Genomic DNA, 18,843 nt, shown 5'->3' with positions numbered 1-18,843 from the left:
ACCAGTTTCCTCCCACAGTCCAAAGATGTACTGGTTAGTGGGTTAATTGGTTACATGGGTGGTATTGGGTTGTGCAGGCTTGTTGGGCTGGAAGTTCAAAGTTCAAAGTAAATTTATTATCAAAGTACATATATATCACTATACACAACTCCAAGATTCATTTTCTTGTGAGCATTCATAGTAAATACAAGAAACACTATAGAATCAATTAAAGACCACACACAACAGGGCTGACAAATTACCAATGTACAAAAAACAAACTGCGCAAATGCAAAAAGAAAGAAAAAAGAAACAATAATAATTACAATAAATACAAGCTTGATCCAGTTTTAGAGTCAGAATACCACAAATTATATTATGACTGATCGGTTATTACAGATTGGACAATCTGGATATAATAATACAGGATAAACAAGCAAGAACAACCTATTTAATAGATATAGTCAAGTCAAACACACAGAACTTACATAAATCAATAAATGAAAAACACCAGAAATACATTGAATTAAAAGAGGAAATTAAAAGACTATGGAACATGAATACAGTATAAATTGTCCCAATAGTAATATCTATAACTGGTATCATCCCAAAGTCACTACACAATAGCAATAAACAATTAGGGCTACACAGTAACAATTAGAGCTTCACAACTCTTCAAAAAGCCACAATATTAAACACCACTAGAATAGTCTGAAAGTTCCTAGTAATTTACAGAGGAGTGTGCTTGGCTAAGCCCGTACCCTAGGTTTTACCAGCTTCAGCTGAGAAAAAAAATATAAATAATAATAAGTAGGCAATAAATATTGAGAACATGAGATGAAGAGTCCTTGAAAGTGAGTCTGTAGGTTGTGGGAACAGTTCAGTGATGGGGTGAGTGAAGTTATCCCCATAGTTCAAGAGCCTGTTCCTGAACCTGGTGGTATGAGTCCTGAGGCTCCTGTACCTCCTTCCTGATTGTAGAGGGATAATAATTGTTTCTGAACCAGGAAGGGCCTGATACTCTAAATAGATAGATGGATAGATAGATAGATAGATAGATAGATAGATAGATAGATAGATAGATAGATAGATAGATAGATAGATAGATAGATAGATAGATAAAATAACAAGATGTGTGTGTTGCTTGGATTTCCAGCATCTGTAGATTTTCTCTTGTTTGTGAATAAAATTATCAACCAATTTTCTAATTTGCAAGGTGCTACACATCTCCCTGACGAGGCCGTCAGGACAGTTGTGGAGGCTTAGACCAGATAAGGAAAAGAAACAAAAGATAGATGTTATAAATCCAAAATAACATGCTGGAAACACTCAGCAGGTCAGTCAGCATCTGTGAAGAGAGAAACAGGGTCAATATTTCATTTCCAAGAACTTCATCAACATCAGGAAAGAGAAGCAGAAAGCAAAACTTCCCTTCTCTCTTGGTCCTCCTTCACACAACACTTAGAGTTCTGTGTTTAGTCCTGGTCACCTCATTATGGGAAGGACGCGGGAACTGTAGAGAGGGTGCAGAGGAGACTAACCAGGATGCTACCTGGATTAGAGAGCATGTCTTATGAGGAAAGTTTGAGTGAGCTTGGGAGTGAAGGATGAGAGGTAACTTGATGGATGTGTATAAGATGATAAGAGGCATGGATCAAGTGGACAACCAGAGAATGGCTAATACAAGCGGGCATCAATCTAACCCTTCCCTCCTACATAGCCCTCTTGTTTTCTATCATCCATCAGCTGAAGAATCTGTTAAATGTCCCTAATGTATCTGCCTCTACCACCACCCCTGGCAGGGTGTTCCACGTACCCACCACTCTATGTAAGAAACTTACCCCTGCAACTACCCCCCATACTCTCCTCCAATCAAATTTACATTATACCTTGTCTCTGGCTATTCATTCCATCTATGCCTTTTATCATCTCCTATCATCTTATACGCCTGACACAACTGTCAACTCCCCCTCACCCACACACTGGGGCAATTTACAATGGCCCAATCTTCAAGGAGAATGGAGTTGAGACTGATAGTAAGCCATGTTGGAGCAGACTCGATGGGCTGAATGGCACAATTCTGCTCCTATGTCCTACAGTCTTATGGTTGAGAGTCCAGAGCAGGATTTGAACTGGCAACATTTTGGCTCAGTGACACCTCAGGCACAACCACAAAACCTCTGAGACATCAACAGAGCCCAGAGACAGGGATGGATCTTTTCTTTACATTCATTCAGGGAGTGTGAGCTTCACAGGCTGGGCCAGCATTTATTGTCTGTCCCTCGTTGCCATTGAGAAGTGGTCACTGAGCTGCCTTATAAACGCTTGGTTCAAGAATACCGGGTGGAAGGCAAGCCAGATTATGTTCGTATGTGGCTGCACTAGTGCGAGATGAGGAACTGCTGCGTTCTTGTTTTTGCAGAGACGTGGTTCCAGGACGACATCCCATGGAGCATCGATCTACAGGCCAAGATACTCTGGGACTTGGGCTGGTTTTTTTTGTGACTGGATGTTTTTCTTCTACTGTAACTATATGTGTCTTGTGCTACGTCTGACTATTGGCCCCGAATTTTGCACCTTGGCCCTGGAAAAACACTGTTTAATTTGCCTGTCTTCATGAGCATGGTTGAATGGCCATTAAAGTTGAACTTGACCTTGAACCACTGCAGTCCTTGAGGTGTCACAGGGAATGTTTTGACCAAGGTGTTCAGTATGTTTCAGAAATTATCACTACGTTCCTGCAGAGGGACTAAAAGTCCCATCTGAGTTCAGTGGATCACCTGGTATGAATATACAGCAACGATAATACTTCACTGGAATGGTTCCAGTGGAAATTACTTCCAGAATAAAGTGATACATTTGGCACAGGGTGTATGTGTCACAATAATGTGGACTATAGATTTATTGAGAATGCCCAGAAGAAAACAAATCTCAGGGTTGTATATAGTGACGTATAAGTACTTTGATAGTAAAATTTAATTTGAACTTTGAAATCCGTTTGTCAGGTCAACCATGGACATTGTGTCCTAGTTGTCTAAGTCCAATTAATACACAGGCCAGGGCTGAATGTCATGGAGAACAGGCTGTTGTCCATGTAGCAGGCCTCACTTCTCCACGCAGCAGATGAATCCAAAGCAATGGCGGAGACCGATATAGTTCGGCACCAGCAGTGTCGCAGGAGTTGCCAGTCAGTGTTGAACTCAACGTATGACTGCCTTTGGGACTCCAGATCTGGGTTTACTCCCGAAGACTTCCTCATGAGTGGGTGTAGCCGCAAAGCAGCGGAGGTTTGAGATCAGAGTTTTCCTTCTCCTAGATGAGCTGCCAACCACAGCTGATGAGCCTCACCCGCCTGAAGCGACTGGTCTTAAGATGCCAGTAACCCACCTTTGCCCCTTCTCCTGTCAGTAGAAAGGGTTCCGCCAGGTAAAGGCCAGGTAAAGGCCATGTAAAGGCCAGGAGCCAGAAATGGCACATTTCTTTAAAAGGTGTAGAGCAGAGGATATATCCAATACATCGAAAACAGAAAACAGAGCATAGAACAGTTCAGTACAGGAACAGGCACTCCAGCTAACAATGTCTGTACACAATAGAACATAAACAATACAACCCTTCAGCCCTAAATGTTTTGCCGATCTTCTAACATGCTCTACGATCAATGTAATCCTTCACTCCCATATAGCCCTCCATTTTTCTTTCATCCGTTTGCCTATCTGAGTCTCTTAAATGTCCTTAAAGTGTCAGTCTCTACCACCACACCTGGCAGGGCCTTCCACACACCCATCACTCTCCGTGTAAAAATTTATCCTTGACATCCCCTGTACTTTCCTCCAATCACCTTAAAATTATGCTCCTTGTATTAGCCACTTCTACCCTGGGGAAAAGTCTCTAGCAGTCCACTCTATCTGTGCTTCTTATCCTGTACATCTCTATCAAGTCACCACTCATCCTTCTTCTCTCCGGACAGAAAAACCGAGCTCACTCAGCTTATCCTCACAAGAGACGCTCTCTAACCCAGGCAGCACCTTGGTGGATCTCCTCTGCACCCTCTCTAACCCAGACAGCACCCTGGTGGATCTCCTCTGCACCCTCTCTAACCCAGACAGCACCCTGGTGGATCTCCTCTGCACCCTCTCTAACCCAGGCGGCACCCTGGTGGATCTCCTCTGCACCCTCTCTAACCCAGGTGGCATCCTTGTAAATCTCCTCTGCACCCTTTCTATGGTTTCCACATCCTTCCTGTAGTGAGGTGACCAGAACTGAGCACAGTATCCAAGAGGGGTCTGACCAGGGTCCTATATAGCTGCAACATTACCTCTCGGCTCCTAAACTCAATCCCACGGTTGATGAAGCCCAATGCACTGTATGCCTTAACCACAGAGTCAACCTATGTAACAGCCTTGAGTGTCCTGTTGGACTCAGACCCCAAGATCCCTCTGATCCTCCACGCTGCCAAGAGTCTTACCATTAATACTATATTCTGTCATCATATTTGACCTACCAAAATGAACCACCTCACATTTATCTGGGTTGAACTCCATCTGCCACTTCTTAGCCCAGTTTTGCACTCTATCAATGTCCTGCTGTAACCTCTGACAGCCCTCCACACTATCCACAACACCTCCAACCTTTGTGCCATCAGCAAACTTACTAACCCATCCCTCCACCTCCTCATCCCAGTTCAGTTCAGTTCAGTTTCAGTTTTTTTGTCATTTAGAAACCACAAATGCAATGCAGTTAAAAAATGAGACAACGTTCCTCTAGAACAATATCACAAAAGCATATGACAAAACAGACTACACTAGAAAATCCACATAACGTTTGGCAATCCTCAATCCAGAGCCCGGAGAGGGAGCTGCGTATTAATATACGCAGATCATTTATAAAAATCACAAAGAGTAGGGGTCCTAGAATAGATCCCTGAGGTGACCGACCTCCATGCAGAATATGATCCATCTACAACCACTCTTTGCCTTCTGTGAGCAAGTCAATTCTAGATCCACATAACAATTTCCCCTTGGATCCCATGCCTCCTTACTTTCTCAATAAGCCTTGCATGGGGTACCTTGTCAACTACCTTGCTGAAATCCATACACACTACATCTACTGCTCTACCTTCATCAATGTGTTTAGTCACATCCTCAAAAAATTCAATCAGGCTCATAAGGCACGACCTGCCCTTGACAAAACCATGCTGACTATTCCTAATCATATTATACCTTTCCAAATGTTCATAAATCCTGCCTCTCAGGATCTTCTCCATCAACTTAATAACCACTGAAGTAAGACTCACTGGTCTATAATTTCCTGGGCTATCTCTACTCCCTTTCTTGAATAATGGAACAACATCCGCAACCCTCCAATCCTCCAGAACCTCTCCCGTCCCCATAGATGATGCAAAAATCATTGTCTGAGGTTCAGCAATCTCCTCCCTCACCTCCCACATTAGCCTGGGGTACATCTCATCCGGTCCCGGTGACTTATCCAACTTGATGCTTTCCAAAGGCTCCAGCACATCCTCTTTCATAATATCTACATGCTTGAGCATTTCAGGCCACTGTAAGTTGTCCCTACAATCACCAAAATCCTTTTCTGTACTGAATACTGAAGCAAAGTACTCATTAGGTCCCTCTGCTATCTCCTCCAGTTCCATACACACTTTTCCACTGTCACACCTGATTGGTCCTATTCTCTCACATCTTATCCTCTTGCTCTAAACATACATGTAGAATGCCTTGGGGTTCTCCTTAATCCTGTCCATCAAGGCCTTCTCGTGGCCCCTTCTGGCTCTCCTAATTTCTTTCTTGAGCTACCTCCTGCTAGCCTTATAATCTTCTAGCACTCTATCATTACCTAGCTTTTTGAACCTTTCGTAAGCTCTTCTTTTCTTCATGACTAGATTTACAACAGCCTTTGTACACCATGGTTCCTGTGCCTACCATCCTTTCTCAATGGAACATATCTATGCAGAACTCACGCAAATATCCCCTGAACATTTGCCACATTTCTTCCATACATTTCCCTGAGAACATCTGTTCCAATTTATTCTTCCAAGATCCTGCCTGGTTACTCCAATTAAACACTTTCCTAACTTGTCTGTTCCTATCCCTTTGCAATGCTATTGTAAAAGAGACAGAATTGTGATCACTATCTCCAAAATGCTCTCCCACTGAGAGATTTGACACCTGACCATGTGTCATCATCTTCCACCAGCACTTGGTTGAATCTAGAACCTCCCCCTTACCTTACTGCCAAGGGTGATCTTACCAGGAGCTAAACTCCAGATGGCATTGCTCTGGGGACCTGAGGAACTCCCAAGCCTCTCCACCATGACAAGGTGATGATCTTCAGAGAAGTACAACAGATTATGTTGTACCATCCCTCTTGAAACATTTCCTACTTCTGCCACCCCTTCAGGCAGGGAGATCCACAAACAAGCAAACAGAAGCAGGAGGGGGCTACTCAGCTCCTCAGTTCTGTCTCACCATTCAATTAGACCCTGCCCCAGGTCATCTCCCTAAACAGTTCCCCACAAAAGTCAAAGTCAAGGGCACCATGGTAGTTTAGCAGCTCAGCGTGTCAGAGTTCGGAGTTCAATTCCAGTGCCATCATTCTCTCTGTGGCTGAGTGGGATTCCTCCCACAGTCCAAAGACGTACCAGTTGGTAGGTTAATTGGTCATTATAAAATGTCCTGTGATTGGGCTGGGGTTAAATTGGTAGGCTGCTGGGTGGAAAGGCTTGAAGAGCCTGCTCCTCACTGTATCTACGTAAATAAATAACGTTGTCCGTGTATCCACAGGTGCAGTGAGAAACAGTAACATCACAGGGTTACCGAGAGCATCAGGTCAGCAGCAGTCACGAGAAGAACAAAAATTAAACAGAAATCATACACAATTTTTACAAGAAGGAACTGAATTACAATAAAAAGTCTATTGTAGTGCAAAGCGGTCATAGTGTTCTAAGCTCTAATTTGCCAGTAGATTCATGAACCGAACGGCTGAAGGGAAGTAGCTCAAAGTTCAGAGTAAATTTCTGAGCAAGGTGCATGCATGTCACTGTATACAGACCTGAGATTCGTTGACAGTAAATCCAAGACTGCAGCCAACAGGATGGACAAACAAACAAGGTACAAAAAAAACAACAAATTGTGCTAATACAGAAGAAAATGAATAATAATAATAATAATAAATAAATAAATAATAAATTTAGTGAGCATGAGATGAAGAATCCTTGAAAGTGAGTCCTAGATTGTGTAAAGATTCAGTGATGGGGTGAGTGAAGTTATCCCCTCTGGTTCAGGAGCCTGCTGACTGAGAGGTAATTATTGTTCCTGAACTTTGGTGGTGAGGGTCCTGAGGCTCCTGTATCTCCTTCCTGATGAGAGAAAAGAGCATGTTTTTCAGTCTGGTGGGGTGCGTCCTCAGGCTTCTGCACCTTTTGCCTGATGGCAGTGGTAAGAAGGTGGCATGGACCGGATAGTGGGCATTTCTGATGAAAGATATTGCCTCCTGTACATGCCCCCAATGGTGGGGAGGGACGTAACTGTGATGTGCTGGGCAGAGCTCACTACTCTATACAGCTCCCTTATCTTCCTGCAGATTCACCCACAATTGACTGATCTTTCAGAATCAGATCAGGTTTAATATCACTGGAATATGTCATGAAACTTGTTGATTTGTGGCAGCGATATATTGCAATACAAGGTACATAATTTTTAAAAGCTATAAATTGCAATGTACAATTAGTGCAAAAAGAGAGCAAAAGTAGTGAGCTAATGAGTTCATTGTCCATTTAGGAATGGGATGGCAGAGGGGAAGAAGCTGTTCCTGAATCACTGTGGATTCAGCCTTCAGCCTGACTACCTCCTTCTTGAAGACAGCAGTGAGAAAGGGGCATGTCCTGGATGGCGAGGGTCCTGAATGATGCACGGCACCTTTCTGAGGTTTCACCTTTTGCAGATGTCCATCGGGTTGTGGTAGCTAGTGTCCATGACGGAGCCGGCTAAGTTTATAACTTTCTGCAGCTTCTTCCATCCATCTCCCTGGTGATCCAATCTCCACACCCTGCGGGGTGGAGAATTCCAGCGATTCAACTCCCAAGAATTCCCCACAACCCCCGTTTGATCTCCCGCCCATGTTTTTGACCTCTCTCCAAGGGAAACCAAACCGCCAGTTCATGACTCAGTCTCCTCTCAGGCCCGGCACTGACAGGTTCTCCCCGTCGCTCGAGGGCTTCAGCCATGACAACAACCTCACTAATCTCCAGTGCGCCCTCGCCTTCCCCAGCGTGGGGTCCCGAAATGCTCACAGTTATTCATCGATCTGTTCCGTCCCTGCTGTCCGACCTTCCCGCCTTTGGATTCTGTCTCTACTGACAAAACAAAACCCTCAAACATTAATCGCGTCCTTTGGCTTTCAACCTGTCAGTGACGCCGCGAGTAGAAGCGCTGCCTAGCGACACCAGAGTCCCGGGTTCGATCCCGACCCGGTGTTGTTTGTGAGGCACACATCCAGGCTCAGGAACAGGTATTACCCCTCAAGCTCTTGAACCAGAGGGAACTTCACTATCCCCATCACTGAACTGTTCCCACAATCTATGGACTCACTTTCAACGACTCTTCACCTCATGTTCTCGAAATTTATTGTAATTTATAGCTTTCTAAAAAAAATATATTGCAAGGTATCGCTGCCACAAGACAACAGATTTCATGACATATTCCAGTGATATTAAACCTGATCTGATTCTGAAAGATCAGTCAATTGTGGGCGAGTCTGCAATAAAGTAAGAGCTACAGAGAGTAGCCCAGTGCATCACCGGCACCCTCCCCAACATCGTGACATCTACAGGAGGCGCTGCCTGAAGAAAGCAACATCTTTCATCAGAGATCCCCACTATCCGGCCCATTGCACCTTCTCACAGGTAGCACCGGGCAGGAGGTACAGAAGCCCAAAGTCCCACACTACCAGATTCAAGAACAAGAAAGTTCCTGTTCAGTCACACCTGCCGTCAGGAAGGAGATACAGGAACCTCAGGTCCAGCACCATCAGGTTGAGGAAGTTATTACCTCTCAATCGTCAGGCTCTCGAACCAAAAGGGATAACTTCACTTACGAGCCAGTTCCCCATTCCAGTCACTTCACAACTAAATATCTTCACATCTGTAAACATTTTTTCAAGAAGACGCGGACAATGTCTAAATATAGAGCGAACTGCGAAGCATCTACTAACGTCTGACAGCCGGAACAAGGATGTGCTTATTTGGAAATTCCTGCTCGCCTGTTTCTGGGAGTTATTTTACAATGCAACATCAGATTCTTAAATGAAAGCGGGACTCGACTGACTGCCGAATCTCGCGTCTTCAGCCGCACATTTTACGTGGGTGTATGTAGCTGTGTGTGTGCGGTGTAACTAATTACTCTGATGGGGAATCTCGACCCCATGGAAACGATAATCTTTCTCTTTGACTATTTTATAAATCTCTCTCACACACACACACATACACACACACTGACAGAGGTCCCCATCCTACAAAACCAAGAACAGGATGTAACCGTCAGGTACAGCTGACACATCTCCCGCTGGCTGCTGTTCGGCCACGGGACATCATCCCGCCATCGTGCAACGGGTTTCTGAAAACATCTTCAGTACAGTTGTTGAAAGTCTGCTGCTTCATCAGAGTTAGAACTAAAAAAAACCCAAAATTACCTCAAATTTCACGGGCGTCTCACAAATCCACGGGGTTGTTGGACCAGATGAATGTGCTCAGATCTTTAACTCGGCGGATCAGTCTGATGTAGGACAGCGGGAAAGAGCGTGCGTACAATTCCTGTTCGGTCTGCTGTGCAGAATCTTCTCAGAATCTTAAGCAAAGCTGTGACTTTACACATAAGAGAATCAGCGTGTAGTCCCAATTGCAGAGATCCGACCCACACTATTAAAAGGGGAGTCACTTCAGAAGCGGGTTTATGTTCTCATACAGCTCTCCTTGGAAAAAACGGAATCGTCTCAGACTTTATAAACACAAGAGGTGCTGGAAATCTAGATAAACACACACACACACACACACACACACACACACACACACACACAATGTTGGAGTAACTCAGCAGGTTAGGCAGCATCTATGGAAATGAATAACCAGTCGACGTTTCGGGCCGAGACCCTTCACCAGTCCTCTCAGACTTTTCCAGATCTGACATGGGTTAAGCCACGTTCCCTAACTGGGAGTGAAAACACAAACAGTGTAGCTTTCAGAAATATTGAGACCCCCCCCCCCCCCAGCTCTGTCTCCCCGTCAAGAAAGTTCCCAAAAAAGACGGGATAAAGTCTGGAAACCCCACACCGAGACCACTGCTCAAACATGAATCAAACCCTTTTTTAAAAAAATCAAAACAAAACACACACACACGTTCCCTCAAAAAAGTTTTGAGATGTCAACAATATTTAGTGGTCGAGATGGCAGTCGAAATATGTGGAAAAGAGGAGAATTTTGCGTTACCAAATATGGGAATAATGTTACCTCGTAGAGGATAATTCATCTGGAATGTGTTAAAACGGATGCGGGCAAAGTGTACGGGGCGGGAAGAGGATCTAATTCTCTCAGTAGTGAATACGAAATGGTTTGTATATATTCTATTATGCAATCTTCAAAGCATGCTCTGTGCCCCGTCCCTCCCTCCCTGCTTGCAGACTCGCGTTGGATGTGTCCAAAAGTGATGTGTGGTGTTTTCATTGGGGAGGGAGAAGGAAGAGCGGAGCAAGTCGGATTATTTTCCCTGCCGCTGTAACCGGGGCGGTGTCTGTGGAAAACCCGCCGGAGACATTCCTGAAATTGTTGGTGAGGTGCCCTGAGACAGAGGTTTTTGAAAGGGGGAGGGTGTGGGGAAGGGGAACGTCAGCCTAGAGGACGCCAGGGAGGCTTATATAAGGCAAAACGCGCAGCGAGAGACTTCAGACTAGCAGAGAAGCCGCATCCCGGGGACGGGAAGGAGCCGGAGTCACTCGCTGACATTCTCACTCACTCACTCACTCACTCACACACTGACTCCACGACCGTCACCAGCCAAGGACTCACTGAGGAATTAAAGGCTTCGCTCCTTTCTTTCTCCAGAATGATCCATTGTGTAGCTGTCGCCGTCCTCCTCGCCCTCTCCCTCGCTAAAGTAAGTCGCCCGGTTTGCAGACTTTTAATGTCTCTCTATGTATCATTTTATTTTGCAAGCCCTGAGGTAATGTCCCTTCCGTGGTCGATGGGGTCGGACTTCCAACTCCTACCCAGAGGCAGGAACATCTCCCCACGGATGCTGCCCGAGCCGATAAATCTCTCCACCGGCTGGTTTGCTGCTCCTGATTCCGGCACCACGCGTCTAGCACGGGGCGGGAAGGAGGGGCCGAACGGCCGCCCTCAAATGCGGGTTACCGTTTACGAGTCGAGCCGCTTTGGTGTGTCTGAGTGTGGGGAGGGGGGAGGTGGTAAATCCTGTCGCCACGTTGAGCCTGACTGATCCGCGCTGTTTCCACAGGCCGAGCTGAGCTGCGGACCCGAATGCCGGTGCCCCTCGGAGCCGCCGCGCTGCGCCCCCGGAGTCAGCCTGCTTCTGGACGGCTGCGGCTGCTGCCGAGTCTGCGCCCGGCAGCTGAATGAGGACTGTAGCAAGGCGCTGCCCTGCGACCACTCCAGAGGCCTCGAGTGCAACTTCGGCGCCAGCCCCAGCGCCCAGCGAGGCATCTGCAGAGGTAAGAGAGGGGGAACCGGCCCCACAACGATGTGCTTTCTCTCCCCCGCCAACACTTAAAACCATGTATGGTTCTGCTTTGGTCACGGACTGGCAGTGAACAATCCTGACTTCACTCATGTGGAATGCAATTCCGCTCTTTTCCAACCGAAGACACAGGAGACGGCAGAAGCTGGAACTCGGGGCTAAGAAAACAAAACTGTTTGGGGGGGGGGGCAGACGGCTTCTCTTGAGAGGAGGGGGAGCACAGCCCACGTTTGAAAGGGGAACTATCAGTCCGGTTAGTGGTGGAGAACTTCGGGCAGATGGAATACGGGGAAGGGAAGTGTACAGTCAGGCACCAAGGAATAAAGGCAGAGACTACTTTCTAAACTGGGAGAAAGTTCAAAAATCTGAAGTGCCAAGGGGGGGGGGGGGCTTGGAAATCCTTGTGTAGGATTCCCTCAATGTTAACTTGCAGGTTGAGTGGTGGCGAGGAAGGCAAATCTTCATTTCAAGAGGACTAATATATAAAAGCACAGATGTAATGCTGAGGCTTTGGTCGGACTGGAGAATTGTGAGCAGGTTTGGGCCCCCAGTCTAAGAAAAGATATGCTGGCATTGCAGAGGGTCCTGAGGACATTCATGAGAGTGATCCCCAGAATGAAAGGGTTAACTTATTTGGTGTCTCTGAGTCTACTCGCTGGAGTTTAGAAGAATGGGGAGGGGGGAGAATCTCATTGAGACCTGATGAATATTGAAAGATCTGGTTAGAGTGGATGTGGAGATGATGTTTCCAGTAGTGGGGGAGTCCAGGAACAGAGGGCACAACCTCAGATTAGAGGGATGTCCATTTAGAACGGAGGTGAGGAGGAATTTCTTTAGATGGGGGGGGTGTGAACCTGTAGAATTCATTATCGCCGCCGGTTGTGGAAACAACGTCATTGGCTGTATTTAAAGTGGAGGTGGATTAGTCAAAGGGAGAAGGCAGGAGAATGGGGCTGAGAGGGTTAATAAATGGGAACGATGGAATGGGAGAGCAGACTTGATGGGCCAAAAGGCCTTTCTGCTCCTGTGCCTAAAGGTCTTTTGGAGGCTGAGCATGAGGGGAGGGGCCTGGGAGAGTCTCCGGGTGGTTGTGGGGAGGGGATCTTTCTCTGCTGCTTTCCCCCTCACTTATATATCTCTGTGCCTCCCCTTGTCTCCACAGCGAAGTTGGAGGGTCGCCCCTGTGAGTATGGCAGCCGGATCTACCAGAATGGCGAGATCTTCCAGCCCAACTGCAAGCACCAGTGTACCTGCATGGACGGGGCAGTCGGCTGCCTGCCCCTCTGCCCCCAGGAGCTGTCGCTGCCCGACACAGCCTGCCCCAGCCCCCGTCTGGTCAAGGTTCCCGGCCGCTGCTGCGAGGAGTGGGCCTGTGACACAGGCAAGGCCCAGCGGGGCGTCCTCAGCCAGGAGACGGCGGTGGAAGTGTGGCATGACCAGCCGTACTACAACAACCAGCTCCTCTCTCTGCTCAAGAAGGCGATGAAGGGGCAAGCAGGTAAGCTCAAGTGTCAGGTCAAAGTTCAAAGTAAATTTATTATCAAAGGACATGTATCCAGCCCTGATGTTCATCTTCTCCCGGGACTGAGGACTTGGCCTTCCTGGAGCTCTGGTTTTCACAGGATAGGTCTGCTAGCCCCATGTCCATCACTCCTTTCGTAGTGGGCTTGGGACTGCCGATGGCAGAGTTAAGCAAATTAACAATGATACATAAATAAGCAATAGATCTCGAGAACATGAGATGAAGTCTTTGAAAGTGAGCCCATAGTTTCTGGTATTACTTCAGTGATGGGGCGAGTTTAGTTATCCCTTCTGGTTCAAGAGCCTGATGGTTTGGGGGTAATAACTGTTCCAGAACCTGGTGGTGTGGGTCCTGAGGCTCCTGTACCTGCTTCCTGATGGCAGCAGTGAGAAGAGAGCGTGGCCCAGGTGGTCAGTCTGCCTGTCCATGGAGTGTCCAGTTATTCTTCTCTCCTTTGGTCACCCTGTGATCTTTCCCCTCACCCACACTCCAGTGAAGGTGCTGCCCCCCACCCCCAATCCTTGCACTCTTGTCAGATCCTGGAAGGGAAAATTCTTTCAATCCTGCTTCCAAACTGGCCACTAAACTGCTCAAAAGACCAAAACATCTCCATGGGGTGAATTAGAAAGGATTACAGCAGGTTAGATCTAACGTGGTCCTCCTCCATGTGATGGCTAGCATAATGCTAGTCACCCTGTCGCTGACGCTGTCTATTTGGAGTTTCCACGTTCTCCCTGTTTGCTCCATGTGCTCTGGTCTCCTCCCACCTTCCAATGATGTAGTGGTTAGTAGTTTAATTGGTCACATGGCAGTGTGGGCTTGTTACCGTGCTGAATCTCCAAAAATAAATAAATCAATCATTAAAGCTGTACAGAGTAGTAAGGATTAGTGTTGTGGGTATGTCTGTGTTGGTGGTGGAATCATGTCAACACCTGCACATCTGCGGACAGAGTGTATTTAGAGATACAGTGTGGGTCAGGCCCTTCCAACCACACAGCCCAGCAAGCTGCCTAATCACAGGACAATTTACAATGACCAATCAGCCTACTAACCAGTGCATCTTTGGAATGTGGGAGGAAACCGGAGCACCCGGAGGAAACCCTCACGCACATGGGAATGAACGTACAAACTTGCTTACAGAATTGAACTCTGAACACAGATGCCTCAAGTTGTAATAGCGTCACGCCGACCGCTACACTACCGTGGCACCCCGCGCGGGTCATTTCACAAAGCAAAAAATTTAATTTTATGTTCAATGCACATATGACAAAAAAATTTTCATTCCCCAAGTGTCTAATTCACCTGCCTTCTTTGTTTCTAGCCTGGAGACCCAAGTGCTTTGTTCAGACAACTGAGTGGTCGCAGTGTTCCAGAACCTGTGGGGTGGGTGTGTCCACCAGGGTCACCAATGACAACTCCGAATGCAAGCTTCGGAAAGAGACCAGGCTCTGTAACCTCCGGCCCTGCGACCAGGTCGCTCTTCCTGACCTCAAGGTGAGTCCCTGGCTCCCCTCCTCCCTCTGTGCAGGTATACTCGTGCAGTGGGTACACCTGTGGCGACAGGGTCCCGGGTTCAATCCCAACCTCCGCCGTTGTCTCTGTGGAGTTTGCACGTTCTCTCTGTGACCATTTGGGTTTCCCCCGGGTGCTCCTGTTACCCCTCATGTCCCACAGGTATGTGGGACGGTGGGTTTCACTCCCAATGTGTGGGTGAGGGATGGAATCTGGGGAGAGTGAAATGGGATCAGTGTAGGATCGGTGTCAATCGGAGGGTGCTGGTCAGTACAGACTCAATGGTCCGAACGGCCGGGTTTCATGATGTCTCACTCCCCATGACTGTAGGAGCGAGAATTAAAGAGATATGGGCCAAACGCAGGAGACTGGTATGAGTTTGCTGGTCATTGGGCCAAGCGGCCTGTATCCATGCTGTAATTTCTCTCTGGGTTTTATAACAATGGAATTTTATGTTGTTTAGTTTTTTTGGGTCTCAGGACAGTGAAAAGTTTGTCTTGTACTGTTCATGCATATCAGATCATTACACGGTGCATTGAGAGAAAGCAATAACAGAATGCAGAATACACTTACAGAGGGAGTGCAGTGCAGACAGCCAAGGTGCAACATAGATTGTGAGGACTAGAGGCAATCTTATTGTACTAGGGGACCCTTCAATAGTCTGATAACAGCGGGCTGGAAGCTGCCCTTGAGCCCCTGGTGGGACGTGCTTTCAGGTTTTTGTATCTTCTGCCCAATGGGAGAAGAGAGAATTTCTGGGGTGGGTGGGGGGTCTTTGATCATGCTGGCAATGGGAATTGTAGGCATTTTTATTCAAAGCCTGGTAAGACCACACTCGGAATATTGTGTTCAGTTCTGGTTGCCTCATTACAGGAAGGGTGTGGAGGCTTTCGAGAGGGTGATTCACCAGGATGCTGCCTGGATTGGAGAGCAAGTCCCCCCATGAGGAAAGGTTGATTGAGCTAGGGCTTTTCTCTTTGGAGGGAAGGAGGATGAGGTGTACAAGATGATAAGGGGCATAGATTGAGTGGACAGCCAGAGGAAGGGTGGAAATGGCTAATGTGAGAGGGCATAATTTTAAGGTGATTGGAGGAAAGTATAGGGGAGATTTCACAGGCAGAGTGTTGGATACGTGGAACGCACTGCCAGAGGTGCTGGTAGAAGCAGATACATAGGGACATTGAAAAGACTCTTAGAAAGGCACATGGATGGCAGTAAAGTGGAGGGTTATGTGGGAGGGAAGGGTTAGATTTATCTTAAAGTAAGTTCAAGGGTTGGTACAACATGATGGGCTGAAGGGCCTATACTTTGATGTTTGATGCAGTTTGAATTGCCAAACAGCCAGTTCATGTACTTTGCTTTCTTTACCCCAACACAGAGAGGGAAGAAATGTTTTAGAACGAAGAAGTCAACCACAGCAACACACTTCAGCTACGTCGGCTGCAGCAGCGTGAAGAGATACCGCTCCAAGTACTGCGGCTCGTGTGTAGATGGCCGTTGCTGTACGCCCCAGCAGACCCGCACGGTCCGAGTGCGCTTCCGCTGCCCCGATGGCGAGACCTTCAGCAAGGACACGATGATGATCCAGTCCTGTCGCTGCCACCACGACTGCCCCCACCACAACGAGGCCGCCAGTCCGTACCTCATGCTGCACAACGACATCCACAAGTTCATCGATTGAAGCCCCCCCCCCACCCTACCGCCGTCTCCGGTGGGCGCGAGGCAGGCAGCAGAGGCGTCCGCCGTTCAGTGGGAGGGACACCACCAGCAGGAGTTCATCCTCTCCCATGTCACTAAGACAGGGTAGTTGCCTCCAACTGCACACTCCTGTCTCCCTGTCAGTGAGTGCAGACAGTTGGGATGTTTAAGCCTCTTAGAGTGTAAGGCCAAGAGACTTAAGAGTAGGATTAAGCCATTCGGCCCATCAAATCTGCTCTGCTATTCGATCGTGGCTAATTTATTATCCCTCTCAGCTCCATTCCCCCTGTAACCCTAATTATACCTAATGACTCAGCCTCCAAAGCTATCTGTGGCAGTGAATTCCACAGATTCACCAGCCTCCCTGGGTGGGGGTCACTTTGGCTTGGTATTACAAAAGGGACCAGGAACAAAGGTGAGGGAAATGTTACTTACTCCTATGTGCACTGTGCATCAATGCCCTCGGGGGCAACTGAGACTGAGGGGTGGGTGAACCCTCGAGTGTTAAGTTGAAGCTTCAATTAATTGGAGCAGAGAAGAAGCTTCATATTGGAGCATAGCTTACTTACTTTTATTGTTCTCATTGTAACAAGATGATGTATATTTGTATTATTATATAATGTCTTACTGTGTACTCTTAGCAACCCGTTGTGTCCTCTTACTTACTGAAGCCCATCACCCCTGGACTGTAGGCTGCCGACAGCAGCTCGCCCAGGTCCTCTGTCCTGGGCCAGTCTTTCACACTGTCTCCAGGTGTAGCCTATTCTTCAGGCGAAGATCTGTCCACTCCCAGGGATGAGGTCTTTGGAGCTTCTGCTGGCATTTCTTTAGATCGGGGTTTTTAACGGGACGGGGTTGCTAGCTCCATGCCCAGCCCTCCTCCTTTCACAGCCGGACTTGTGACTGAAGTTCATTGTGTTGTGTTCAAAAAAAGAACCCAATGATTTCGACTAGAAGGTGGAACAAAGTTGTGAGTTGCCAGGCAGGGAGCGAACAGCTCACGTTCTTCCCTCGTGTGAGTCCAACAGCTCACGTTATTCCCTCGTGTGAGTCCAACTGCTCACGTTATTCCCTCGTGTGAGTCCAACAGCTCACATTATTCCCTCGTGTGAGTCCAACAGCTCACGTTACGTGGCAGCGAGAAGCCAAAGCTGTTTGCAGTTCTGGTGTCGCACAGAGGAAGAAACCGGTGATGTTAAATCCTGCAATATATTCATTGAATGTTGCATTATTTATCGCACATGTAGCAGATACTATCGGGTTAAAAAAAAGTCGTACTGGAATTAAATGTATATAGATTTAATTTTTTAAGGAAATTAAACGATTTATTTATGGAACTGAATTTTGTTGCAAGGTGAGTTTCTTTTGTGAAGTTGAACCCAGTTGTAAGTCATTAAGGTGAGAGAACTTAGTAAAAGGAAAATGAAATGAGCTGTTTTATTTGGCTGGGGTCTTAATGGTTCCAATGTCAGGTATCGTTGGAATGGGAACTACCCAGGATTGTGGTGTAACGCATAACAGACATATATACATACATGCACTTGCTCAATCACTCACACAGACCATGTGATAGTTTAGTGGTTAATTTACTGGATTAGTAGCCAGAGGCCTGGGTCCAGTGACAAGAGTTCGAATCCTGCTCGGGGAATTCAGATCCCAGTAATTAAATAAATGTGGAATTTGCAAAATAAACAGCGGGCATGTTAACCTCCACCTGGTTTAGGAGTATCCTTCAGCACAGAGAGAGACTGGATCTGGTGTGTGTGTGTGGCTGATAGTGAACCCTGGTGGTTCATTCTGATCAGGTTTGGACAGAGAACATCTAACTACCAGTGACAACCATATTCCCAAAATATGAATGCAACCTTTTTCACCAAAGCTTTAAAACAAGTATGGCCTTCACTGAAATCCTGGTTGATCAGTGACTTAATTCCATTCACATTCCTCAATCATTAGTCAACTAAAAAAAACTAACAACCTCAGTTTAAAATTAATGAGTCCAACATCAAATAGGAGAGCATTAGTGCATGGCCGGGAAACCGCACTGTGCTGGACGGGAGGGCCCTACAACGGGAAGTCAATGCAGCACACTCACCGTCATAAACCATGACTTTATCATTGCCCGTCAGCATCACTTTATTGACATACAATCAATCTGTGTACATAAGCTATATTTTGCATTTGTATTGTTCTTTATTATGTTCTTTATCTTATTTTTTTATACGTTGCATTTGGATCTTCTCCACCAATCCATCATGGCTGATTTATTATCCCTCTCAACCTCATTCTCCTCCCTTCTCCCAGTAACTTGGACACCCTTCCTAATCAAGAACCTGTCAACCTCCGCTTTAAATGTACTGAATGACTTGG

At 46.8% G+C, this 18,843-nt stretch overlaps 1 protein-coding gene and 1 long non-coding RNA gene across 2 annotated transcripts; one reads left to right on the top strand and one right to left on the bottom strand.

Annotated features, from left to right (window-relative positions):
* Positions 1-94: 94 nt before the first annotated feature.
* On the bottom strand, positions 95-11,493 carry LOC132401667 (uncharacterized). Its single transcript, XR_009514653.1, has 3 exons — positions 11,054-11,493; positions 9,685-9,963; positions 95-1,327 (listed from the first exon to the last, which is right to left on the bottom strand). It is a non-coding gene; the product is annotated as an uncharacterized LOC132401667 (long non-coding RNA).
* On the top strand, positions 10,875-17,815 carry ccn1 (cellular communication network factor 1). Its single transcript, XM_059983708.1, has 5 exons — positions 10,875-11,141; positions 11,502-11,715; positions 12,904-13,239; positions 14,585-14,757; positions 16,154-17,815. The coding sequence occupies exons 1-5, from the start codon at positions 11,091-11,093 to the stop codon at positions 16,454-16,456; spliced, it is 1,077 nt and encodes a 358-aa protein (XP_059839691.1). The 5' UTR covers positions 10,875-11,090; the 3' UTR covers positions 16,457-17,815.
* Positions 17,816-18,843: the final 1,028 nt, after the last annotated feature.

Source organism: Hypanus sabinus, chromosome 11 (assembly GCF_030144855.1).
Source record: "Hypanus sabinus isolate sHypSab1 chromosome 11, sHypSab1.hap1, whole genome shotgun sequence".
Taxonomy (NCBI): Eukaryota; Metazoa; Chordata; class Chondrichthyes; order Myliobatiformes; family Dasyatidae; genus Hypanus; species Hypanus sabinus.
This window is presented reverse-complemented; position numbering and strand designations above follow the sequence as displayed.

Bases quoted from the DNA above. Each gene is read 5' to 3' on its own strand.
- ccn1 (XM_059983708.1), top strand. From the start codon at position 11,091: ATGATCCATTGTGTAGCTGTCGCCGTCCTCCTCGCCCTCTCCCTCGCT. The intron at 11,142-11,501 runs GTAAGTCGCCCG...CTGTTTCCACAG, and splicing joins TCGCCCTCTCCCTCGCTAAA to GCCGAGCTGAGCTGCGGACC. The intron at 14,758-16,153 runs GTGAGTCCCTGG...ACCCCAACACAG, and splicing joins TCGCTCTTCCTGACCTCAAG to AGAGGGAAGAAATGTTTTAG.